General features: G+C 42.7%; 1 protein-coding gene across 1 annotated transcript; it reads left to right on the top strand.

The window, feature by feature from the left end:
* The first annotated feature begins 218 nt into the window (after positions 1 to 218).
* On the top strand, positions 219 to 27,320 carry LOC106583536 (isotocin receptor). The gene is given in 3 exon segments (XM_014167838.2): positions 219 to 1,113; positions 1,115 to 1,473; positions 24,436 to 27,320. Coding segments are annotated over 3 exon segments (1,179 nt in total). The 5' UTR covers positions 219 to 541; the 3' UTR covers positions 24,684 to 27,320.

Raw genomic sequence — 27,320 nt, 5'->3', positions numbered from 1 at the left:
TATGATTAGAATTATTATTAGTAAGATTATGGTGATTATTATAATTAGTATATTATTAGTAGCCTATTAATATGGTTTACATTGATTGATTGCTGAATTGATTGGACTAGTAATAGCACATATCATACATTTATTTATTCATTTATCCATGTTTGATCTTTTTGCCACTGACTTGTAAAATGTAGGCTTCTTTTTATTTGTATTTACCTAGAACGTATCTCCCAGAGTCTACTCCTAATTGGGACACCTTACTATTGGATTTGACTTTTCCTTTGGTAAGCCTACCGTCCAAGAGACAAACATGTAAACAGAAAAAAAACATCTTAATAAACTTTGCAATAACGGGAAATGATAAAGAAATGAACAAGGAGCAGATGAGGAGCCAATCAGTCACTTCACCGATGTCTGGTACTGGATAAGAAGCAGTGTTTTGGGGCTCCAGGTGAAGCACACTATGCAAACAGAGCGACGGAGCATCGTATAGTTACAAAATTTTCGTTTCACAAAGGTACATAGAACTACGTAGAACGTTTACGCATGAATGATGGAGGACCTTCTGCGAGACCAAGACTTGTGGGCGATTATAAATGATTCATGGACCAACTCGAGTCGCGGTGGAAACGAGACCAGTACTGGGAACCAGACCATCGTGAACCCCTTGAAGCGGAACGAGGAGGTGGCCAAAGTGGAGGTGACCGTTCTTGTCCTAGTTCTGCTGCTCGCGATGGTCGGTAACATTTGCGTCCTTTTGGCTATCCATACGAGCAAGCACAGCCACTCTCGGATGTATTACTTCATGAAACACCTCAGTATTGCGGACCTGGTGGTGGCAATCTTTCAGGTCCTCCCGCAGCTTATATGGGACATTACATTCCGCTTCTACGGGCCGGACTTACTGTGCAGGCTGGTGAAGTACCTACAGGTTGTCGGGATGTTCGGGTCCACCTACATGCTTGTTCTAATGTCCATAGACAGATGCTTGGCGATATGTCAGCCGCTTCGCTCTCTGCACAAGAGGAAGGACCGTTTTTATGTGATTGCCTCTTGGATGCTTAGTCTGATTTTCAGTACCCCTCAAGTGTATATATTTTCGTTGAGGGAGGTGGGCAACGGAGTTTGACTGTTGGGGAGACTTCGTGCAACCCTGGGGCGCCAAGGCGTACATTACATGGATTAGTCTTACAATCTACATAATTCCAGTGGCTATCCTAAGTGTTTGCTATGGCCTGATAAGTTTTAAAATATGGCAAAACTTTAAAATGAAAACCAGACGGGATCAGTGTATGTCTCTGACGCCGCGGGCGTACAAAGGCGCAGCGCTCTCTCGAGTGAGCAGCGTGAGGCTCATATCAAAAGCGAAGATCCGAACTGTCAAAATGACTTTTGTCATAGTCCTAGCTTATATTGTTTGCTGGACTCCTTTTTTCTTCGTACAAATGTGGTCGGCATGGGATCCTGCTGCACCCAGAGAAGGTAATTGTAAAGAGCTTTATTCACGAATTACACACTGCTTTATGCATGGATGAGGTTAATCAGGAGCACTTATAAACATAGCAATACTGCATAATGTAGATCAATTGTTGGCTCCATAAGCAGGGTTGTAGTGCTGCAGGAGCGCAGGAGAGCGGCGCTCCCACACCTTTTTCACAGAGCTGGTAAAACTATTTCTGGAAAATGTATTCTGATTAATTACCACAAGAATGTCATGAAAAACAATAGAATGACAAACTAAATGGCGGTCTAGATTTGCCACCAATGCTCCTTATATCACTGCACTCTATACTCCTCTGTAAACTGGTCATCTCTGTATACCCGTCGCAAGACCCACTGGTTGACGCTTATTTATAAAACCCTCTTAGGCCTCACTCCTCCCTATCTGAGATAACTACTGCAGCCCTCATCCTCCACATACAACAGCCGTTCTGCCAGTCACATTCTGTTAAAGGTCCCCAAAGCACACACATCCCTGGGTCACTCCTCTTTTCAGTTCGCTGCAGCTAGTGACTGGAACGAGCTGCAACTAACACTGAAACTGGACAGCTTAATCTCAATCTCTTCATTCAAAGACTCAATCATGGACCCTCTTACTGACAGTTGTGGCTGCTTTGTGTGATATATTGTTGTCTCTACCTTCTTGCCCTTTGTGCTGTTGTCTGTGCCCAATAATGTTTGTACCATGTTTTGTGCTGCTGCCATGTTGTGTTGCTACCATGCTGTGTTGTCATGTTGCTGCCTTGCTATGTTGTTGTCTTAGGTCTCTCTTTATGTAGTGTTTCTCTCTTGTTGTGATGTGTGTTTTGTCCTATATTTATATTGTATTTATTTTTTATTTTCATCCCAGGCCCCAGTTCTCATGCGTCAAAACTCAACAGAGCACACCAGGATATATATATAGTTTTTTAACACCATCTGCTATAATTTGCTCACAAAACAGTAATTCAAGAAGATCAAAATGCATAGGCTATTCCCATGATGCAGTTTCACCAGTAAAACGTGAAGAATTCACAATTGACAGTGATGATTGCCTATGTTACAATTAGGTATGCCTAAATTGGTCTTTGAGGGTATTAAACATTGAAAAATGTCTTGACACAATAATGTGTGGGCATAGCCAGATGTTGCAACTGTAGAATGCATATGATGCATATTATATATAATGATAGGCTATTCAAAAACTATATATCTGTCGGTACAAACTTTGAGTGAGGAAATGATAACGTTTTACACTTTATTTTGCGCTTCCACAAGAAAATAGCACCACACCACTGTCCATCAGCCTGGTCTCATAGAGTAGATGTAACATAGTATATGTGTCACGTCCTGACCATAGAAAGTTGTTATTTTCTATGGTAGAGTAGGTCAGGGCGTGACAGGTTTTCTTTCTAGTTTAGATTTTCTATGTTTTTATGTTCTAGTTTTGTATTTCTATGTTGGGTTTTGTTTGGGATGATCTCCAATTAGAGGCAGCTGGTCATCGTTGTCTCTAATTGGAGATCATACTTAAGTAGGTGTTTTTCCCACCTGGGTTTGTGGGAGATTGATTTTGAGTAAGTGTATGTTAACTCTTCGTCACAGTTTGTTGTTTTGTTTATTTGTATGTATTGCATAGTTTCACAGTTCAATAAAATAATAATTGTAGATCATCCCAAACAAAACCCAACATAGAAATACAAAACTAGAACATTGAAAATCTAAACTAGAAAACCCCGCCTATCACGCCCTGACCTACTCTACCATAGAAAATAACAGCTTTCTATGGTCAGGATGTGACAATATGTAAATCTGGACATTCAAATTAGTGTGATATGTTACATTTAGTATGGTTACATAAGACAGAAGTTTTACAGTAGACTTAAACAAATCTACTTTGAAACAAAAGTATACACCTCACACACATGGTTATGGGAATAAAAAAAGAAGACCCATGTACCATGTCAAATATACAGTTGAAATGTATTCCATTTTGAGTTTGCATCCCAATATTACACTTCATATCCTCTTACATCTAGACGTTCCGCTAGCGGAACACCTGCTCCAATATCCAATGATAGGCGTGGCGCGAATTACACATTCCTCAAAAATCCAAAAACTTCAATTTTTCAAACATATGACTATTTTACACCATTTTAAAGACAAGACTCTCCTTTATCTAACCACACTGTCCGATTTCAAAAAGGCTTTACAGTGAAAGCAAAACATCAGATTATGTCAGCAGAGTACCCAGCCAGAAATAATCAGACACCCATTTTTCAAGCTAGCATATAATGTCACAAAAAACAAAACCACAGCTAAATGCAGCACTAACCTTTGATGATCTTCATCAGATGACACTCCTAGGACATTATGTTATACAATACATGCATGTTTTGTTCAATCAAGTTCATATTTATATCAAAAACCAGCTTTTTACATTAGCATGTGACTAGCATGTGACTAGCATTCCCACCGAACACTGCCGGTGAATTTACTAAATTACTCACGATAAACGTTCACAAAAAGCATAACAATTATTTTAAGAATTATAGATACAGAACTCCTCTATGCACTCGATATGTCCGATTTTAAAATAGCTTTTCGGTGAAAGCACATTTTGCAATATTCTCAGTAGATAGCCCGGCATCACAGGGCTAGCTATTTAGACACCCAGCAGGTTTAGCACTCATCAAAGTAAGATTTACTATAAGAAAAATGGCCTCCGTCATTCTATAATGGAAGAAGTTTGGAACCACCAAAACTCTTCCTAGAGCTGGCCACCCGGCCAAACTGAGCAACTCGGGGAGAAGGGCCTTTGTCAAGGAGGTGACCAAGAACCCGATGGTCACACTGACAGAGCTCTAGAGTTCCTCTGTGGCGATGGGAGAACCTTTCAGAAGGACAACCATCTCTACATCACTCTACCAATCAGGCCTTTTTGCTAGAGTGGCCAGACGGAAGCCACTCCTCAGTAAAAGGCACATGACAGCCCACTTGGAGTTTGCCAAAAGTAATCTCAGAAGGACTCTCAGACCATGAGAAACAAGATACTCTGGTCTGATGAAACCAGGGTTGAACTCTTTGGCTTGAATGCCAAGTGTCACGTCTGGAGGAAACCTGGCACCATCCCTTTGGTGAAGCATGGTGGTGGCAGCATCATGCTGTGTGGATGTTTTTCAGTGGCAGGGACTGGGAGACTAGTCATGATTGAGGGAAAGATGAACGGAGCAAAGTACAGAGCGATCCTTGATGAAAACCTGCTCCAGAGCACTCAGGATCTCAGACTGGGGTGAAGTTTCACCTTCCAACAGGACAACAACCCTAAGCACACCTCCAAGACAACGCAGGAGTGGATTCAGGACAAGTATCTGAATGTCCTTGAATGGCCCATCCAGAGCCCGGACTTGAACCCAATCGAACCTTTAAGTTTGCAGTGACTCATCCATAACCTGAGCGGAAACCAGATTGCATACCAGAGAGAATACTATAGACATAAAAAAAGCCAGTCAGTTGATTATTGACAAGTTTTTCCAACACTTTTTATAAACAGGGCAAAACAGACATAGGCCTATAACAGTTAGGATCAGCTTGATCTCCCCCTTTAAAAAAATGACAAACCGTAGCTGCCATCCAAGCAATGGGAAACTCGCCAGAGAGAAGAGGCAGGTTAAAAAGGTCAGAGATAGGCTTGGTGATTACAGTGGCAGCAACCTTAAAGAAGAAAGGGTATAAACCATCTGACCAGATGTTTTTTGGGGGTCAAGTTTAAGGAGCTCCTTTAGCACCTACGACTCAGAGAGCGCCTGCAAGGGGAGACACTTTGTAGAGGGGCAGGGGAAAAAAAGGGAGGAGCATCAGGGCTAGTCGCATTAGAAGGGGTGGGAGATAATTTTGGACAGGCAAGGAGGCATGTCTGAGTCAAATGGGAATCCTGAATTAATGAAGTGGTGATTAAAAAGCTCAACCATGTGCTTCTTGTCAGTAACAACCACATCACCAACTTCAAGGAACATGGGCAGCTGTGAGGACGAGTGTTTATTCTCCAGGTCTTTAACCGTTTTCCCGAAAATCTTGGGGTTAGACCCACAGAGAGAGAACTGCTCCTTAAACTAACTTTGGCCTTCCGGATAGCCTGAGTGCACGCATTTCTCATTTGCCTGAACGAGAGCCAGTCACCTGAGTATGCGTGTGCCGAGCCTTTCGCCAAATGCAATTCTTGAGGTGTAGTAACTCTGCAAGATCACGGTCAAACCAGGGGCTGAACCTGTTTTTAATTCTCATATTCTTTATGGGGGCATGTTTGTTAACAATATCACAGAAAATATAAAAAAAGAAGGTCCAAGCATCTTTGACAGTGGATCAAGCTGATTCTATACCAATTTACAGAGGCCAGGTCATGTTTGAAGGCTTACTCATTAAAGTTTTTTAGTAAGCGTCTATGACAAATCAGGACAGGTCGTTTCACTGAGCAGCATTACAAACAAAGGCTGTTAAACAGTGATCAGTAAGGTTGTAACGCTGTCGTATAGTGGTGACCAAAGCGCAGCGTGTTGAGTGCTTATTATGATATTTATTAACTCAAAAACACTAAAGACAAAACAACAAACGGAAACGATCAACTTACAGTTCTGTCAGGTACAGAGACTAAACAGAATGCAACTGCCCACAAACACAGGTGGCAAAAAACTCCTACTTAAATATGATCTCCAATTAGAGGCAACGAGGACCAGCTGCCTCCAATTGGAGATCAACCAAAAAACAACAACATAGAAATAGAAATATAGAATTAAACATAGAAATAGAAAACATAGAAAACCACCCAAAAACACCCCCTGTCACGCCCTGACCTACTCTACTATAGAAAATGACATCTTACAAGGGTCAGGACGTGACAAAGGTCATTACAGAAAACATTAGACTGATACCTATCAGGATTATTTGTGAGGATAACTTTGATGAAAGTAGCCTTTTCTGGGTGTTTGGAGTCATATCTTGTGGGGTTGATAATAATCTGAGAAAGATTTAGTGAGTCCCATTGCTTTAGGACTTGGTCAGGTGGTTTAAGCATGTCCCCATTTAGGTCATCTAGCAGGACGAATTCAGACAGTGTAAGGGGCCAGGAGAGTACTAACTGGACAGTTCTCTAAGTGTGATAGGACCAGGAATTGAATCACTGGATTCAGAGTGCTAGATGTTACATACTCTCACGCCTTGTAGTTTGGTTTTTTTCACTCACAAATTAGTCTTGATTGAACCCTCTGTAGGACCTTCGGTAGATTACCTTAGGGCCAGTTTTTGGTATTTTAGTTTTCCTAGTGATCACTACAACCTAGTGCCACTGATACAGCTTATGAAAAATGTTCAGCCATGTTAGTAAAAATGTGATCGATTCAAGTAAATGATGTGATACCGGACCTATTAGTGAACGTTCTGTCATAATTTGGGTCAGGTTATATACATTGGCAACATAAATACGTTTCTTTCTCATTGGACAGTTGGTGTTAAAAAAAATCTATATTCATAGATCCCTGTCTATTGCTCCTCCTAACTCCTAGGGAGGGAGGGTGAACAATCAGTTTGTCATACCTCATGTCACGTCCTGACCAGTATAGAGGATATTTTGTTATTGTAGTTTGGTCAGGACGTGGCAGAGGGTAGCTTATTTATGTATTACGGGTTTTTTTAGTCACTGGTCTATGTTTGTATTTGCTGGTGTATGTTCTAGGGTAGTTTTTCTATGTGTAGGTTGGGTGCTGGACTCTCAATTGGAGGCAGGTGTTTCTAGTTGCCTCTGATTGGGAGTCCTATAAATCGGTGTGTGTTTTTGTTTGTCACTTGTGGGTAGTTGTTTGAGAGCACTGCTTTTGTTGAGCCTGCTTTTCTGTTCCTGTCGTTAGTTTGTTTATTGTTTTTCCGTGGTGTTCGCATTTTTTATAATAAATATGTTGAGCACGCAACCCGCTGCGCCTTGGTCCCATTCTCTCTTCCATGACAGCTGTGACAGAACTACCCACCACAACAAGACCAAGCAGCGGAAAAAGGAGCAGGACGCTGAATATATGGACTATTCTGAGGAAATAGACTTCGACATGGACACTCGTGAGAAATGGACTTGGGACCAGATTCTGGCCGGAGAGGGCCCGTGGAGAAAGGCTGGTGAGGACCGGGAACGCTACCGGGGTACACAACTGGCGAGGAAGCCGTAGAGGCACCCCCAATAATTTTTTTTGGGGGGGGCACATGGGTAGTTTGGCTAGGCCAAGGAAGAGCCATAAGCCAGCTACCCGTGAGTACATAGAGGTGCGTATGGAGTGGAGGGCGCCGTGTTTTGCTGAGGTGCGCACTATCTCACCCATGCGCACGCACAGTCCAGTGCGCGCCATTCCAGCCCCTCGCAGATGCCGTACTAGAGTGGGCATCCAGCCTGGTAGGAGGATGCCTGCGCAGCGCATCTGGTCGCCGGTACGCCTCCTAGGATCAGGCTACCCTACTCCCGCTCTACGCCCGGCAAACATCAGGCCCCTGCACAGCCCAGTTCGCCCTGTACCAGCACCCCGCTTGTACAGGGCTGTTAGTTCCATCCAGCCAGGACGGGTTGTGCAGGTGGTGCGGTCACGGCCACCTGTGCGCCTCCATGGCCCAGTCTTTCCGGGTTCCTGCCTCTCGTGCTATCCCGGAAGTGAGTACCTCCAGTCTGGCACGACCAGTACCAGCAACCCGGACCAAGCTTCCCAGTAGTCAGCCTAGTCCTGTTCAGTCTGTTCCCGCTCCCCGCACTAGCCCTGAGGTGCATGTGCCCAGACTGGCACATCCTGTACCAGCCCCACGCATCAGGCTTCTAGTGCGTCAGCCCAGCCTCGCCAGTCTGGTGCCGCCAGAGCCGCCCGCCAGTCAGGAGCCGCCAGAGCCGCCCGCCAGTCAGGTGCCGCCAGAGCCGCCCGCCAGTCAGGTGCCGCCAGAGCCGCCCGCCAGTCAGGTGCCGCCAGAGCCGCCCGCCAGTCAGGAGCCGCCAGAGCCGCCCGCCAGTCAGGAGCCGCCAGAGCCGCCCGCCAGTCAGGAGCCGCCAGAGCCGCCCGCCAGTCAGGTGCCGCCAGAGCCGCCCGCCAGTCAGGAGCCGCCAGAGCCGCCCGCCAGTCAGGAGCCGCCAGAGCTGCCCGCCAGTCAGGAGCCGCCAGAGTGGCCCGCCAGTCAGGAGCCGCCAGAGCTGCCCGCCAGTCAGGAGCCGCCAGAGTGGCCCGCCTGTCCGGAGCCGCCAGAGTGGCCCGCCTGTCGGAGCCGCCAGAGGGGCCCGCCTGTCCGGAGCGGCCAGAGTGCCCCGCCTGTCCGGAGCCGCCAGAGTGGCCCGCCTGTCCGGAGCCGCCAGAGTGGCCCGCCTGTCCGGAGCCGCCAGAGTGGCCCGCCTGTCCGGAGCCGCCAGAGTGGCCCGCCTGTCCGGATCGGCCAGAGTGGCCCGCCTGTCCGGATCGGCCAGAGTGGCCCGCCTGTCCGGAGCTTCCATTGCCGCCCGCCAGCCGGGCGCAGCAAGGGACACCCGCCAGCCGGGTGCAGCCATCGCCACCCGCCAGCTGGGCGCAGCCAGGGTCGTCCGCCAGCCGGGCGCAGCAAGAATCGCCCACCAGCCGGGCGAGGTCAGGGTCGCCCACCAGTCCTCCGGCGCGGCCAGGGGCACCACCTAAGTGGGCGACGCCGAGGGTGGAGCGGGGTCCACGTCCCGCACCTGAGCCGCCTCCGATATAGGTGGGTTGGGGAGGGGGGGTGTAGCACAGTGCCGTCGTTGACGGCAGCCACCCTCCCTTCCCTCCCTTTAGTTTAGGGGGATTTTTCTGTTTGTTTTGGGGTTTTCTGTGTTTTGTGTAGGTGCATCCGGAGTCTGCACCTTTGGGGGGGGTACTGTCACGTCCTGACCAGTATAGAGGATATTTTGTTATTGTAGTTTGGTCAGGATGTGGCAGAGGGTAGCTTATTTATGTATTACAGGGTTTTTTAGTCACTGGTCTATGTTTGTATTTCCTGGTGTATGTTCTAGGGTAGTTTTTCTATGTGTAGGTTGGGTGCTGGACTCTCAATTGGAGGCAGGTGTTTCTAGTTGCCTCTGATTGGGAGTCCTATAAATAGGTGTGTGTTTTTGTTTGTCACTTGTGGGTAGTTGTTTGAGAGCACTGCTTTTGTTGAGCCTGCTTCTCTGTTCCTGTCGTTAGTTTGATTATTGTTTTTCCGTGGTGTTCGCATTTTTTATAATAAATATGTTGAGCACGCAACCCGCTGCTCCTTGGTCCCATTCTCTCTTCCACGACAGCTGTGACACCTCAAGTATGCTATGTCACCTTGTTCTCTTGCAGCCTTCATGGCTGGTATTAGTTCCATTCTTCTTTGACAGACTGTATAGAGAAAACCTCATTGATGAAGATGTAGGACCCTATAAGGCATTTGGAGTCTTATCCTTGAACCTGAGGAATCTCACTAAAATTGGCCTGGGTCTGGTTCCATTGGCACCACCATTGGCACCACCAGTGCCCCCTGGTTTTCCCAGACCGATGAGCACGTTCCAGATCAATCTGTTGATCCAATTGTAGCTCTTCAGAAAACAGCTTTCAAACTATGATATTTATGTGTCTGTAACTTTCTCACTCATCATTATTCACAAAGATTGTCAAATAATATTGATCTTTTAAATTGTTTCTGTTCTGACCCTTCACGTGATATGCTATAGGCCGAGTGTCAAGGCTCAGGAGTAGACCCAAGTGCAGACAGTTTTGAAATAACAAAGTTTATTACAAAAACAGGGGGGTAGGCAAACCACAGGTCACGGGCAGGCAGAGGTCAGTAGTCCAGAGCAGAGTCCAAATGGTACAGAATGGCAAGCAGGCTCAGGGTCAGGGCATTTAGAGGTCGGTAATCCAGGGTGCTATGGCAAGGTACAGAACGACAGGCAGGCTCAGGGTCAGGGCAGGCAGAATGGTCAAAACCGGAAAAGCTAGAAAACAGGAACTGGAGCAAGACAGGAGCACAGGAAAAACCTCTGGTAGGCTTGACAAAACAAAGCGAACTGGCAACAGACAAACAGAGAACACATGTATAAGTACACTGGGGATAATGGGGAAGATGGGTGACAGCTGGAGGGGGGTGGAGACAAGCACAAAGACAGGTGAAACAGATCAGGGTGTGACACCAGAATAAATTGTTGTGAAAGCCAATTATTGTTATTATATGCCTTATTCTTATCATATTATGTACTTCCAGATACATTTTGATGACAATATTTCTGAGATGAATGTTGTATATAATCTTATCGCTACGACCGTGAAATGGTTTGAATGAGACTATTCCCCTAACCTTATTCTTTCAATAACGTTATTGTGTTATTAAAATGATATTACTTGTTTATGTATTTCCTTATCATATGTATGACAAAATGCTATTTGTCATTTGTTTTAGTGCAGACTTGTGTTTAATATACCATCCAGATAAGAAAGTGCTTGATCAAGGAACATACAGAAAAATACCATCGGTCACTAAAACAGCTGTAACTTGTTCTCAGTAAAAGGTATTTCTATTCTGATTGCAGATGTTCAACCCTTCCAAACCAAGGAAGACTCAATATGCTCAAGTTTTTTCTCTATCTTCATTAGAAAGTTGTGTAAATGGCAGTTGTTTAGGAAAAAAGCATACACTATAATATATATAAAACACTTTCACAGGTGTTTTACTTGACTGATTACAATTTGATTGACGGTGTGCTATTGTATGTCATCATTTGATAGGGCTGTTTGTCAGCTTTCAAAATGTGTATTATGTTTTCATATATGGTTTTACACCAGCAAATTATACTCATAAATGCACACGGCGGTCATGATCCAGCAAGAAATGGAACATTCCACTTAGCCTAGCTAAAATTAGCTAACTAGCTAACATTAGCATTAGCCACCTATCCACCTAGCTAACGTTAGCCACAACAAATTGGAATTCTTTACATATAAAACGTTTTGCAAATTCGTAACATATTGTATGAATTGCAATTCCTAAACATATTGTACGAATTGCAATTGGTAAAATATCATACAAATGGTAATTTGTAACATATCATACAAAATGGATGATGGACATCCACAAATTAATACATACCATATGAAATGTAACATGTCATACTAATTGGACTGTCTATTTACTGTGTTACGTCTACCCCTGAGTCCAGGTTGGCTCCATACATTATGCACACACATGGGCTATGTAGAGTGAAAAAGGTGAAAGAACCCCCTCTAGTGTGCCCGGCAAAATTAAGCGTCATTGCAAAACAAGTAAGGGAGGCATGGAGAGTGACATCAACTGATAAGCTGTTATCCTCCTGTTTTTTAATTTAATTTTGTTTTGGTAGTTGGGAATTAGTTGGGGAATGTCTTGTATTAGACATGTTGTGCTCTTGTCTCTCTCCTGGTGCTATTTGTCCAGTGGTGTGTATTCAAGGATGCCAAGGAAAGCCAGACATCGACTCTCTGTGTTTCAAAATTTTCCTTCAATTTGGAAGAGGCTGAATGCATCTCACTGGAGAAAGCATCCAAGCGAAACAGCGCCCTTCTGTCTCTGTATGTGTTGCCCATCTATCTGATGCTGTCTGGTCAAAAAGAGAATGCCATTTTTGCTGCCGGTAGCATTGATACATTTTTTTTTTTAAATAATATCCAATCAGCGTTGAGCTAAACTGAGCGAGCCCAACTGTGAATGGTCCTGGCGCACCAAAAAAAAAAGGGAAGCCAGTTTGGATTTGGCTTCACGCCAATCACACAGTAGTGGTGCGTTGGTAAAATCATTGGGGAAGCCTAGACATTTAAAAAGCCATATTACAACCTATGTGTTGTGATAATTGTGTTGTTTGCTCTATAACCTGTTAGTTCATATGCCTTGCCACTGTGATATTATATAGGCCTGAGGCCCAAAATAATTTCAACCCCACCTTTGTTACATCACAAAACCGGAGAGCAAACTATGTCCACAAAGCATATTGCATGTAAAAAAAAACAATTACATTACCTACAGCATGGTCAAGCAAGTTAATGTTGCCGACTTTTTCGGACTACTTAACAACTATTGATTTAGAACCACAGAGAGTTACTGCAAGTCGCAAAGAAAACAGGAACTGCCGTCACTATTCCAGCACCATTTCAACTTCAACATTTCAACATCATCAAATCATCTATGCTTAGTCTAGTACAGTGACAAATAAAAAATATCAAAAACAATCAACGTAAGCTAAATACAATTTCGCTGTTCTGATTTACAGTTGAAGTCAGAAGTTTACATACACTTAGGTTGATGTCATTAAAACTCGTTTTTCAACTATAGTTTTGGCAAGTCGGTTAGGACATCTACTTTGTGCATGACACAAGTCATTTTTCCAACAATTGTTTACAGACAGATTATGTCACTTATAATTCACTGTATCACTATTCCAGTGGGTCAGAAGTTTACATACAGACTGTGCCTTTAAACAGCTTGGAAAATTCCAGAAAATGATGTCATGGCTTTGGAAGCTTCTGCTAAGGCTAATTGACATCATTTGAGTCAATTGGAGGTGTACCTGTGGATGTATTTCAAGGCCTACCTTCAAACTCAGTGTATCTTTGCTTGACATCATGGGGAAATCAAAAGAAATCAGCCAAGACCTCCTAAAAAAAATTGTAGACCTCCACACGTCTGGTTCATCTTTGGGAGCAATTTCCAAATGCCAGAAGGTACCACGTTCATCTGTACAAACAATAGTACGCAAGTATAAACACCATGGGACCACGCAGCCGTCATACCGCTCAGGAAGGAGACGCGTTCTGTCTCCAGGAGATGAACGTACTTTGGTGCGAAAGTGCAAATCAATCCCAGAACAACAGCAAAGGACCTTATGAAGATGCTGGAGGAAACAGGTACAAAAGTATCTATATCCACAGTAAAGCGAGTCCTATATCAACATAACCTGAAAGGTCGCTCAGCAAGGAAGAAGCCACCTCTCCAAAACTGCCATAAAAAGCCAGACTACGGTTTGCAACTGCACATGGGAACAAAGATCATACTTTTTGGAGAAATGTCCTCTTGTCTGATGAAACAAAATAGAAATGTTTGGCCATAATGACCATCGTTATGTTTGGAGGAAAAAGGGGGATTCTTGCAAGCCGAAGAACACCATCCCAACCGTGAAGCATGGGGGTGGCAGCATCATGTTGTGGGGTGCTTTGCTGCAGGAGGGACTGGTGCGCTTCACAAAATAGATGGCATCATGAGGAGGACAATTATGTGGATGTATTGAAGCAACATCTCAAGACATCAGTCAGGAAGTTAAAGCTTGGTCGCAAATGGTTCTTCCAAATGGACAATGACCCCAAGCATACTTCCAAAGTTGTGGCAAAATGGCTTAAGGACAACAAAGTCAAGGTATTGGAGTGACCATCACAAAGCCCTGACCTCAATCCTTTAGAACATTTGTGGGCAGAACTGAAAAAGCGTGTGCGAGCAAGGAGGCCTACAAGCCTGACTCAGTTACACCAGCTCTGTCAGGAGGAATGGGCCAAATTTCACCCAACTTATTGTGGGAAGCTTGTGGAAGGCTACAATTTAAAGGCAATGCTACCAAATAATAATTTAGTGTATGTAAACTTCTGACCCAATGGGAATGTGATGAAAGAAATAAAAGCTGAAATAAATAATTCTCTCTACTATTATTCTGACATTTCACATTCTTAAAATAAATTGGTCATCCTAACTTACTTAAGACAGGGAATTTTTACTAGGATTAAATGTCAGGAATTGTGAAAAACTGAGTTTAAATGTATTTGGCTAAGGTGTATGTAAACTTCCGACTTCAACTGTATGTGTGTGTGCATGTGTAGAAAAAACATGTTCACTCCCCCTACTTGTAAAGAAACACAAATGCCATCCTCCTCTCTTTCATGTTGACAACATGGTCTATGACTCTGTCATATAGTACATGATTTTAGTTTTTGTTGTCCTAGACCACTTGGCTAAAGTGCTTGCTCACTAGCCTAACTTTCTTTCATGGGCAACGATGAGCCAGCTAATTAACATTTTGAACTTACATTCTCTCATGCCAGGGGCACAATATAAGAATTTATGGTTGGATTAGAATCGCCCTTGTAATCATTTGTCAGTACAGAGAATTAAGTAAAACCACAAGGCCAAATCCCTATCTCCATCCATGGCCAATTTAGGATAGGCAAATTTTAGCTAGCTAGCCACTGGAGGACAACGTCACAACGACACATGTACAGTGCCTTGCGAAAGTATTCGGCCCCCTTGAACTTTTCGACCTTTTGCCACATTTCAGGCTTCAAACATAAAGATATAAAACTGTAATTTTTTTGTGAAGAATCAACAACAAGTGGGACACAATCATGAAGTGGAACGAAATATATTGGATATTTCAAAATTTTTAACAAATAAAAAACTGAAACATTGGGCGTGCAAAATTATTCAGCCCCCTTAAGTTAATACTTTGTAGCGCCACCTTTTGCTGCGATTACAGCTGTAAGTCGCTTAGGGTATGTCTCTATCAGTTTTGCACATCGAGAGACTGAAATTTTTGCCCATTCCTCCTTGCAAAACAGCTCGAGCTCAGTGAGGTTGGATGGAGAGCGTTTGTGAACAGCAGTTTTCAGTTCTTTCCACAGATTCTCGATTGGATTCAGATCTGGACTTTGACTTGGCCATTCTAACACCTGGATATGTTTATTTGTGAACCATTCCATTGTAGATTTTGCTTTATGTTTTGGATCATTGTCTTGTTGGAAGACAAATCTCCGTCCCAGTCTCAGGTCTTTTGCAGACTCCATCAGGTTTTCTTCCAGAATGGTCCTGTATTTGGCTCCATCCATCTTCCCATCAATTTTAACCATCTTCCCTGCCCCTGCTGAAGAAAAGCAGGCCCAAACCATGATGCTGCCACCACCATGTTTGACAGTGGGGATGGTGTGTTCAGGGTGATGAGCTGTGTTGCTTTTACGCCAAACATAACGTTTTGCATTGTTGCCAAAAAGTTCGATTTTGGTTTCATCTGACCAGAGCACCTTCTTCCACATGTTTGGTGTGTCTCCCAGGTGGCTAGTGGCAAACTTTAAACAACACTTTTTATGGATATCTTTAAGAAATGGCTTTCTTCTTGCCACTCTTCCATAAAGGCCAGATTTGTGCAGTATACGACTGATTGTTGTCCTATGGACAGAGTCTCCCACCTCAGCTGTAGATCTCTGCAGTTCATCCAGAGTGATCATGAGCCTATTGGCTGCATCTCTGATCAGTCTTCTCCTTGTATGAGCTGAAAGTTTAGAGGGACGGACGGGTATTCGTAGATTTGCAGTGGTCTGATACTCCTTCCATTTCAATATGATCGCTTGCACAGTGCTCCTTGGGATGTTTAAAGCTTGGGAAATCTTTTTGTATCCAAATCCGGCTTTAAACTTCTCCACAACAGTATCTCGGACCTGCCTGGTGTGTTCCTTGTTCTTCATGATGCTCTCTGCGCTTTAAACGGACCTCTGAGACTATCACAGAGCAGGTGTATTTATACGGAGACTTGATTACACACAGGTGGATTCTATTTATCATCATTAGTCATTTAGGTCAACATTGGATCATTCAGAGATCCTCACTGAACTTCTGGAGATAGTTTGCTGCACTGCAAGTAAAGGGGCTGAATAATTTTGCACAGCCAATTTTTCAGTTTTTTATTTGTTAAAAAAGTTTGAAATAGCCAATAAATTTCGTACCAATTCATAGTTGAGTCCCACTTGTTGATGATTCTTCACAAAAAATTACAGTTTTATATCTTTATGTTTGAAGCCTGAAATGTGGAAAAAGGTCGAAAAGTTCAAGGGGGCCGAATACTTTCGCAAGGCACTGTATATACACTTACATACTGTATGTTCACTTCACCTGCTCTGCATATAAAGGCAGTATATATTACAGTTGTTGTATATACACAAAGTCCAAATACAGTCAGTTTTTTTATACAGATATCATATATTCTACCCAAAAACATATCACATACACTACATGACCAGAAGTCTGTGGACACCTGCTCGTTGAACATCTCATTCCAATATCATGGGCATTAATATGGAGTTGGTCCCCGCTTTGGTGCTATAACAGCCTCCACTCTTCTGGGAAGGCTTTCCACTTGATGTTGGAGCATTGCTGCGGGGACTTGCTTTCATTCAACCACAAGAGCATTAGTGAGGTTGGGCCCTTATAGTTGGCAGTATGCATTCTGGCAGAAATTTGACGAACTGACTTGTTGGAAAGGTGGCATCCTATGACGGTGCCACGTTGAAAGTCACTAAGCTCTTCAGTGAGGCCATTTCACACCAATGGTTGTCTATGGAGATTGCATGGCTGTGTGCTCAATTTTATACACCTTTCAGCAACGGGTGTGGCTGAAATAGCCAAATCCACTCATTTGAAGCGGTGTCCACATACTTTTGTATATATAGTGTATCACTGGAATGGCCCAAACAAAAACCACCAGGCTCAAAGTTGATATATGATGTTGTTACAATCCATAAATACACCTCACAATGGAAACAACCAAATTAGGCAAAGAGTAGGAGAAAGTAGCAGTTATACATTTCAAAGCCCTGCAGGGCCTTTCTAGAGCTAGGGAGGGTAAATGTACTGTGACATCAAAGTGTTCCTTCTACTCTCTCACCTTATGGGGACCTAGGGGGCCTCATGTCCTGATTTGTGTCTTTTCTGTATAATAACATCATTTGTCAGGAGATTTGCTCCTCTTATCTTAAGCTTTCCTCCTTTAAAGGGGAGCTCAGGGGAGTCCATCTGCTCCAGACCACATTTCAACCATCACTCTGTGTTGCTAGCCACTGCAGCAGGAGCCATCCATTAAACAATGGATCCCAATGGAGCTATATCATAAATGACTCAGATAAATTAAAATTCAAAAGCCTTATGGACTTGGAAGGAAGTCAGCCTTTGGACCTCTGGGTATGGAGAAGGCTAGGAGCAACTCAAGTTTTGAATCAGCAACAAAAGAATGTTTGAAAGTTTCATCCCCCTCTTTTGTTCACCCACTCATCATTAACCTGTTAAGGATAGGGGGCAGTATTTACACGGCCGGATAAAAAACGTACCGATTTAATCTGGTTATTACTACTGCCCAGAAACTAGAATATGCATATAATTATTGGCTTTGGATAGAAAACACCCTAATGTTTCTAAAACTGTTTGAATGGTGTCTGTGAGTATAACAGAACTCATATGGCAGGCAAAAACCTGAGAAGATTCCTTACAGGAAGTGGCCTGTCTGACAATTTCTTGGGCTTCTTCACTGTCTTTATTGAAAACTGAGGATCTCTGCTGTAACGTGACACTTCCTACGGCTCCCATAGGCTCTCAGAAGGCGGGAAAAAGCTGAATGATGTCTTTGAAGCCCCTGGCTGAAAAACATTAGCGCCTTTGGTAAGTGGTCGATCAGAGGACAATGAGACTGAGGCGCGTGCACGAGGCGACACCATGTTTTTATTCTTTCGTCTTTGAACGTAAACAGGGTTTCCCGGTCGGAATATTATAGCTTTTTTTACGAGAAAAATGGCATAAAAATTGATTTTAAACAGCGGTTGACATGCTTCGAAGTACGGTAATGGAATATTTAGAATTTTTTTGTCACGAAACGCGTCGGGCGCGTCACCCTTCTTTACCCTTCGGATAGTGTCTTGAACGCACGAACAAAACAGAGGATATTTGAACATAACTATGGATTATTTTGAACCAAACCAACATTTGTTATTGAAGTAGAAGTCCTGGGATTGCATTCTGACGAAGAACAGCAAAGGTAATCCAATTTTTCTTATAGTAAATCTGACTTTGGTGAGGGCTAAACTTGGTGGGTGTCTAAATAGCTAGCCCATGATGGCTGGGCTATCTACTCAGAATATTGCAAAATGTGCTTTCACCGAAAAGCTATTTTAAAATCGGACATAACGATTGCATAAAGGAGTTCTTTATCTATAATTCTTAAAATAATTGTTATGTTTTTTGTGAACGTTTATCGTGAGTAATTTAGTAAATTCACCGGAAGTTTGCGGTGGGTATGCTAGTTCTGAACGTCACATGCTAATGTAAAAAGCTGTTTTTTTGATATAAATATGAACTTGATTGAACAAAACATGCATGTATTGTATAACATCATGTCCTAGGATTGTCATCTGATGAAGATCATCAAAGGTTAGTGCTGCATTTAGCTGTAGTTTGGGTTTATGTGACATTATATGCTAGCTTGTAAAATGGGTGTCTGATTATTTCTGGCTGGGTACTCTGCTGACATAATCTAATGTTTTGCTTTCGTTGTAAAGCCTTTTTGAAATCGAACAGTGTGGTTAGATTAACGAGAGTCTTGTCTTTAAAATGGTGTAAAATAGTCATATGTTTGAGAAATTCAAGTAATAGCATTTCTAAGGTATTTGAATAACGCGCCACGGGATTCCACTGGCTGTTAAGTAGGTGGGACGATTTCGTCCCACCTACCCTAGATTAAGATGGGATTTCATAATATTTGAAATATTTTCACATACTTCGACTGTGATATGTGGTTATCTCACCTAGCTATTTTAAGATGAATTCACTAACCATAAGGCGCTCTGGATAAGAGCATCTGCTAAATGCCTAAAAAAGTAAAAAAAAGTTCAAGTATGCTTGATTGAGCTTGCATGTTATAATGAACCAATAGTAAAATCCCAAAATGCGAACCCATCCCACTTGGCACTCCAGGCAGGCTAAAGAAAACCCTCAATGTATTAAAACGTTTCAAAACATTTTTGAACATCTTGTGGTTATTATGGCCTTCAATCCATAAGTGATATAGATGGCGTCTGTGGCAATGAATTGCACCAGTCTGCCTGAGCTGTTACCATGAGCCTATTTGACAGCTTAACTCTGAACGCCTGTCAGGGCCACTAATGTGGAGGAGGACAGTGGATATATGACTCTGTAGTTTGGCGTGTGATTCATTCTCTGGATGGTGAGACAACACCATGAGCTAATCCATGCTTCATAATGGCCATGGACTTCTATGCTAGGCTATGCTGCAATACAAGGCCTGTGTCTTTGCACAAATTAAGATCCATGACCTTTCTATCTTTCTTTCTTTTTCTGTCTCTCTCTCTCTCGCTCGCTCTGTATCTCACTCACACACACAAACACACACACACACTGCAGATTCATTATCTCAAGTCAAGTGGAGGTGGCACAACACAATATTAATTGGCTGAAGGAATAACACTGACACACTGAAAGTAATTGAATTAGATCAAAACATCAGAGAAACCTGACAAGTGCCTCTCACTGTGCATATTAATAAATGATTAGGAGAAACTATTAAGACATGGGTACATGCATGTCTTACCATGCTGACTTGTAATTGACACCTGGCTGTTCAACTCTCAACTCTACTATCAGATTATCTGTTCATTGAGTCCCATTCATAGAAATAAACACTCTTGGAAAAAAGGGTTCCCAAAGAGTTCTTCTCTTTTGCATTCCATGTAAAACCCTCTGTGGAAAGGGGTCTACATGGAACCCAAAACTGTTCTCTGTGGAACCAAAACGGTTCTACCTGGAATCAAAAAGGGTTCTTCAAAGGGTTCTCCTATGGGGAGAGTAATGAAGGCATTCTATTTCTCGAGTTGTACTGTAGGATTAGGTACTGCTGCAATTTTCTTTAGGATCAAATCACTTCAATACCAGATATAGTTTTCCTTTAAGGCCTTGTGTCCTATATGTCTTTATTGCCTAATGTATATTCAACTGTCTGTAAAATGAAGGAGAGGCTATGGGAGAGAGAGAGAGAGAGAGAGAGAGAGAGAGAGAGAGAGAGAGAGAGAGAGAGAAGCTGTCAGCAGGTCTCATCTTCAACCCTGGCTCTGATCATAACTCATGCAGACAGGGAGAGGGAGGGAAGATGTACACACTCACTTTATCACCCTCACATACAGTACTGTATAGGGAATGGAAAACTGCCATTATTCTTTCTATAATTCCTTCGCTTATTTAGGTGTTATATACGTTATATGCTTAGGAAACTAAATAGTTGAAAGTTCTCTGAAGATGGTGGATTAAATTGTAAGCCCACTTGATGCATTTGCAAGGGTCCATTATTATGTTATTTAACTTAATTAACTGCATCCAATTTTATAAATGTATGCACTTTTCCCCCAGAGATCAAAAATGATTTATTACTTGCTGATCTTTTCATGAATTAAATAACACTCACTTCATCAGACTAGTTTATTGGTATGTACAACAGCTTATTGGTACATACAGTGCCTTCGGAAAGTATTCAGACCCCTTGACCTTTTCCACATTTTGTTACGTTACAGACGTATTCTAAAAAGGATTAAAGAAAAAAAAAATCCTCAGCAGTCTACACACAATACCTCATAATGACGAAGCAGAAACTAGTTTTTAGACATTTTTGCTAATTTATAAAAATAAAAAAACAGAAAAACAGCCTCTAAAAACGGAAATGGCGACAGTCACTTGTTTTATTCTTGATTATGACTGATAAGTATTCAGACCATTTGCTATGTGACTCGAAATTGAACTCAGGTGCATCCTGTTCCCAATGATCATCCTTGTTTCTAAAAACTTGATTGGAGTCCAGCTGTGGTAAATTCAATTGACTGGAAATGATTTGGAAAGGCACACACGTGTCTATATAAGGTCCCACAGTTGACAGTGCATATCAGAGCAAAAACCAAGCCATGAGTTCAAAGGAATTGTGCGTAGAGCTTTGAGACTGGATTGTGTTGAGGCACAGATCTTGGGAAGTGTACCAAAACATTTCTGCAGCATTGAAGGTCCCTAAGAACACAGTGGCCTCCATCATTCTTAAATGGAAGAAGTTTGGAACCACCCGGACTCTTCCTAGAGCTGGCTACCCGACCAAACTGAACAATCGGGGGAGAAGGGTCTTAGTCAAGGAGGTGACCAAGAACCCGATGGTCACCCTGACAGAGCTCTAGAGTTCTTCTGTGGAGATGGGAGAACCTTTCAGAAGGACAACTATATCTGCAGCTTTCCACCAATCAGACCTTTATGGTAGAGTGGCCAGACGGAAGCCACTCCTCAATAAATGCATGACAGCCCACTTGGAGTTTGCCAAAGGCACCTAAAGACTCTCAGACTATAAGAAAGAAGATTCTCTGGTCTGATGAAACCACGATTGAACTCTTTGGCCTGAATGCCAAGCGTCATGTCTGGAGGAAACCTGGCACCATCTCTACGGTGAAGCATGGTGGTGGAGGCATAAATGCTTGGGGATGTTTTCAGCGGCAGTGACTGGGAGACTAGTCAGGATCGAGGGAAAGATGAACGGATTAAAGTACAGAGAGATCCTTGCTGAAAACCTGCTCCAGAGCGCTCAGGACATCAAACTGGGGCGAAGCTTCACCTTACAACAAGACAACAACCCTGAGCAAACAGCCAAGACAACACAGGAGTGGCTTCGGGACAAGTCTCTGAATGTCCTTGAGTGGCCTAGCCAGAGCCCGGACTTGAACCCGATTGAACATCTCTGAAGAGAATAAAAAAGATATCTGTGCAGCAACACTCCCTATCCAACGTGAGAGAGCTTGAGAGGATCTGCAGAGAAGAAATAGAGACACTCCTCAAATACAGGTGTGCAAGCTTGTAGCGTCATACCCAAGAAGACTCGAGGCTGTAATTGCTGCCAAAGGTGCTTCAACAAAGTCCTGTCTGAATACTTATGTAAATGTGATATTTCAATTTTTGCTTTGTCATTATGGGGTATTGTGTGTAGATTGATGAGGGGGAAAAAACAATTTAATCAAATTTAGAATAAGGATGTAACGTAATAACATTTGGAAAAAGTCAAGGTGTCTGAATACTTTCTGAATGCTCTGTACAATTGAAGGCAATAGACAACTTCTCTGATAGGAAATGGCCTATGTGGCATCGATATTAGTGAAAATTGACTGCAGAGTGTAAATAGGATAATTTTGGTCATAAATTCAGTCTCATCCAAAACAGAGATTTGTTAGAGAGTTTATCATGATTTACTGTTGAGGGTTGGGTTTTGATTTTGACAATGCTCACTTCTCCACTTAGGGATACAAAGCTGCATTGATTGTGCTTTTTCCATTCCTACCGCAGGACAGACCTGGCCATCAGAGCAGAGGATCTGACTTTGTTTACATAAGACATTATGTTGCACATGTTTTAACTTATAAATACTGCACCAAACTTGAGGAAGTAATACTGGCTTTGTTCCTATGGTGTCTCATGGGGGACAAACATCAATAACTGCCACATTGAACCACATTCCCCAAGACTGAATTGAAATTAGCCTTTTTCTTTTTTTGTCCATCAACCTTCATGGTTCCATCTATATCTCTGTTCCCATATGGCAGTGGGGGTTTCCCTTTCCTTTCCTCCGTTCCACCAATATGTAAGACACACCACAGACAGGCCAGGGATCACTATGATTTGTTGATTTGTTTTGTTCTAGAAAGCCAACTGTTTTCAGCTGCTGCTCTCTGAAAGGAGATTAAAGGGTCCCACTGTTCAGCAAGAATAGGAGCAACATTGGGACATAGGACAGATGCAGGCCCAATTCATGGTCGGACTGTCACGCCCTGACCATAGAGAGCCCTTTTCTTTCTCTATTTTGGTTAGGTCAGGGTGTGATTTGGGTGGGCATTCTAGATTTTTAATTTCTATGTTCTATTCTATGTTTTCTATTTCTTTGTGTTTGGCCGAATATGGTTCCAAATCAGAGGCAGCTGTCTATCGTTGTCTCTGATTGGGAATCATACTTAGGCAGCCCTTTTTCCCACCTTCAGTTGTGGGATCTTGTTTTTGTATAGCTGTTAGAAGCCTGCAATACTTTTTGTTTGTTGTGGTGTTTATTGTTTTTTTTCCTGGTTCACCTTAAATAAAATTATGATGAACCCAACTCACGCTGTGCATTGGTCTACCCATAATGACAAACGTTACACGGACAGTAGGCCAGAGACTTTTAATATGTGGAAATGTAAATGTGCAACGTGTGCTAACTTTCCGGTTTTCTGTACTGCATGTCTTATATTGTGTGTTTGTGTATTTGTATTACGACGTCACAAAATAAATGTCCATGTAAATGGACAATAAAATATGTCATAACATATTATATCTAAGAGGAGCAGAGGCATATGGAAGGAGAGAGAGAGAGCTAGAGAGAGATGGAGGAGGTTCCATCTCAAACCTATGCCAATTCTGTTCACTTTAAACTAATTTAGTGAAATGTCAGATCGCCAGTAGGGATTCATCTAATGGCTTCAAAGGTCACAGTACATACACACACCGTCCTTCCCGCATCAGTGTCCTATTGAGTTTGTTTTTGTTTCACACAGTAAACATTGCTTCGTTGGGTACCCAAATTCATTAGGTACTACATTCATGTAGTGCAAGAAGAATGGTGTTTTTGACTAAACCGGAACTCCGGTTACTGGGTTTGGTTGAATAGTGCCCCAGATGCCTTTAGAGAAGAATGTCAGATGATAGTTTGCTGTTTGTGAATAACAAGATGATGATTGTTGTGCATGAATGCCTGCCAAAGTATAACAGTTTATCAAAAACAGATTGTTATTGCTCTTTCAAGTTTGGCAGTTTGAATGCCCATCAAACTTGACAATCAATCAATTGCTATTGAAATGAACTACGGTGCAAAGATTGCACTGTACCAATTTGCAGTCAAGGCAACAAGTATATATTTCGGACAAGGAGAAATATTTGTACTTTCTATACTGTAGGTACCATATTGTGTTTTGGCGTTGGTAAAAGCTGTGTTAGACTTATTGTATCTACAATGTATATTGAAAGTTGTCGGCAGTTGAAAATGACAGTCTTCAGGAGTCTATTTGACTTCAATGTCTCTTTCCTTCTCTCGCTCTATCCTAGACGTGGCGTTTATCATCGCCATGCTACTGGCCAGCCTGAACAGCTGCTGTAACCCGTGGATCTATATGTTCTTCGCTGGCCACCTGTTTCACGACCTGATGAGGTGCTTTGTCTGCTGCTCCTCACAGTACCTGAAGGCCTCACGGTGCGGAGGATTTGACCACCAGCAGAGCCGCAGGAGCCTTTCCACCTATGTCATCAAGGACCATAGTAGTCAGAGGAGCGTCACTCAGACCTCCAGCACATGAGGAGTGAGGACCATGGAGGAGATGAGTTGGGGTGGGACAGGTTCTCCCTACCCCTGAAAGCCATTCTTTATACCAGTCAGAGGAGCATCACACAGACCTTCAGTTCATAAGGACCATGGGAACACCAGAAGAGGCCTGGTGTGAGGTACTCTCTAAGCCTCAATGACCTTCTCCATCACACAGACTCTAGAGGAGGACTATGAGAGGAGAGGGGGTTGGTCGGGGACTCTCTACCCCCTAATGGACTTAAGCCCTATTCGCACTGGACTAGTATTACTATAGAACGTCAGTTATGTAATTATTACCCTAGAATGTCTGTTTTTCCAGTGGACGATTCAGACAGGATTAGTTTACCATCTGCCCCTGTATCTGCCCCTGTATTTGTTTTTTCTCATTCAGATTTGAGCGTTATGATGGAAGCCTGGAGGCGGTCCTAGGCATGAAGATATTTAAACGTGTCTAGGGATAGGTCTCTTTCAGGGTATCTGGCCACCCTCAGTTCGAAAGTCAAAATAATATCAATAAGAACCATGAACTGTGTGCAGATATCTAATTAACTAACATATTTGACAATTTATTATTGAATGGGCACAATATCATCATCAAGAGAAATGGGCACAGGGAAGTTGATATATGACAAAACAGGTCATTAATCTGTAGGCTACATGCATAGCACTTTGTTTAAAGCAATTTGTTCCCATGTTCTTCCCAAACTGCGTGCAGCACCTATTAAACTCTGTAATATCCCTCAAAACACAGGGATGTCGATTCACACGGGATAAGTCGATTTTTGGGGTTGGAATAATAACCGCCCCACCAAGTAAAAATGACTGGCATGGCAGATTCGGATGGGACTAAATATATGTTGTTTTGTACTCGTGCATTTAATTACATTACCCTACCTCCCCCAGTGAAATGAATCCTGTCTGAATAGGGCTTTAGACCTTCACCACACAGACCTTCACCATCATCCAGGAAAGTGGAGTGGGCCTGGGCCAGGTACCAGCCAGAGGAGCATCACACAGACCTCCAGCACATGATGACCATGGAGAGAGGTTGAGTTGGGTATTCTCAAAACCTAATAGACCTTCTTCATGTAAGGTTGGAGGTGGGACAGGTACTCTCTAATCCTGAAAGACTTTCATCCAAGGCTGCAGAGTTGGGTGGGACAGGTACCCTGTAAGCCCAAAAGAGACCTTCTGCGTGCAAAGATCTGCAGTGGGGTTGGCCAGGTACTCTCTACTCCTGACACAAACCTTCATCGTGTAAAGAACAGGAGTGGGTGGCCAGATACCCTGTAATAAACCTTGAAAGAGACACTCAACATTTGAGGGACAGGACTGGGGTGGCCAGATATCTTAAGAGATACTTACATCATGCAAGGCCCCACAGAAGGTTGTCCAAGATGTACCCTCTACCCCTCACATCGGTCACCATGTAATACCCAGAGGGGGAATCCATTACGTAACTCTCCACTCCACACAGAATACTCAAGCCCTGGAAGTGGGTTATCTTAACATGGTCATTTTGGGGGTGAACTTGTGTCTCTATCTCCATGGCACACCCTTTCACGACCATCCACTAGTGATTTCACTATATCCATCGTGTCCCTCTAGAATAGATTACCCCCCCCCCCACACACACACACTTAATTAAGCTCCTACTGTAGTCACACTCTCCAGCACTTTACCAGAAATCCCTCTAAAATGTAAATTCAGTGTGTACCAGAACTCAAATGATTTATTCTTTACCTGTATGTCTTTTTCAGGAAAAGACATACAGGCACAACCTTTTCCCCTCCTGCCTCTTCCCCAGCAAAAAGGTTGTATTGGATTCTTATTTTGTTTTCTAGCACTTGATATACAATTTCTTTCTATACACAGCTCTGTGACTCTGAATATTTCTCAGGTCTAGGTAGAGAGCAGAGCTTTTTAGCAGAGCTTGTTCACAACAAGCTGACCTTTCAGTCACCACAATAACAAAATGGGAAATAGAAATAGAATGAAGTTTCACTAACTTATTATCTTGGTGACCTTACTGCTCAGTCAGGGATATTGCATTGTTATTGATCTCTACACAGAGAGCTGTTAGATTATATTGCCTACATCTTCAAACCATGGAGGGAATATTATTAAAGACTTTATTGTTTATTGACTTTATTGTTATTTGTCTAAGGCTGTGTGTCCCAAATGGCACCCTATTCCCTACAGTGCACTACTTTTGACCAGGACCTATAGGGTTCCGGTCAAAAGTAGTGTGCTATATAAGGAATAAGGTGCCATAAAGTGTCTTTGATAGACAAATAACAATTAAGTATCTTTGATATCCCCAAAGCTACAGACATACTGTAGCTTTGTAAAATAAGAAAATGTGGACAAAATTGTAAATGTGCTCCAACACTATTGACTGTGTCTTTCTTCTTTATCGTTGTGTGGGTGATTAGATCAACGCAGATGTTAATTTGTGTATATATGTATCCTCTCATTCACATTCAACTTTCCGATTTATACCTTACAGTGTTCACAATATATTCAGAAAGTAAAGATTCTCCCTTTGTATCAACAATTTATTTGAATGTCAGTATATTAAATGTATCACTAATGTATGATAAAAAATAAAACATTTGTGTCTGCAAAA

The sequence above is a fragment of the Salmo salar genome, chromosome ssa22, assembly GCF_905237065.1.
Source record: "Salmo salar chromosome ssa22, Ssal_v3.1, whole genome shotgun sequence".
Classification (NCBI taxonomy): Eukaryota; Metazoa; Chordata; class Actinopteri; order Salmoniformes; family Salmonidae; genus Salmo; species Salmo salar.
This window is presented reverse-complemented; position numbering and strand designations above follow the sequence as displayed.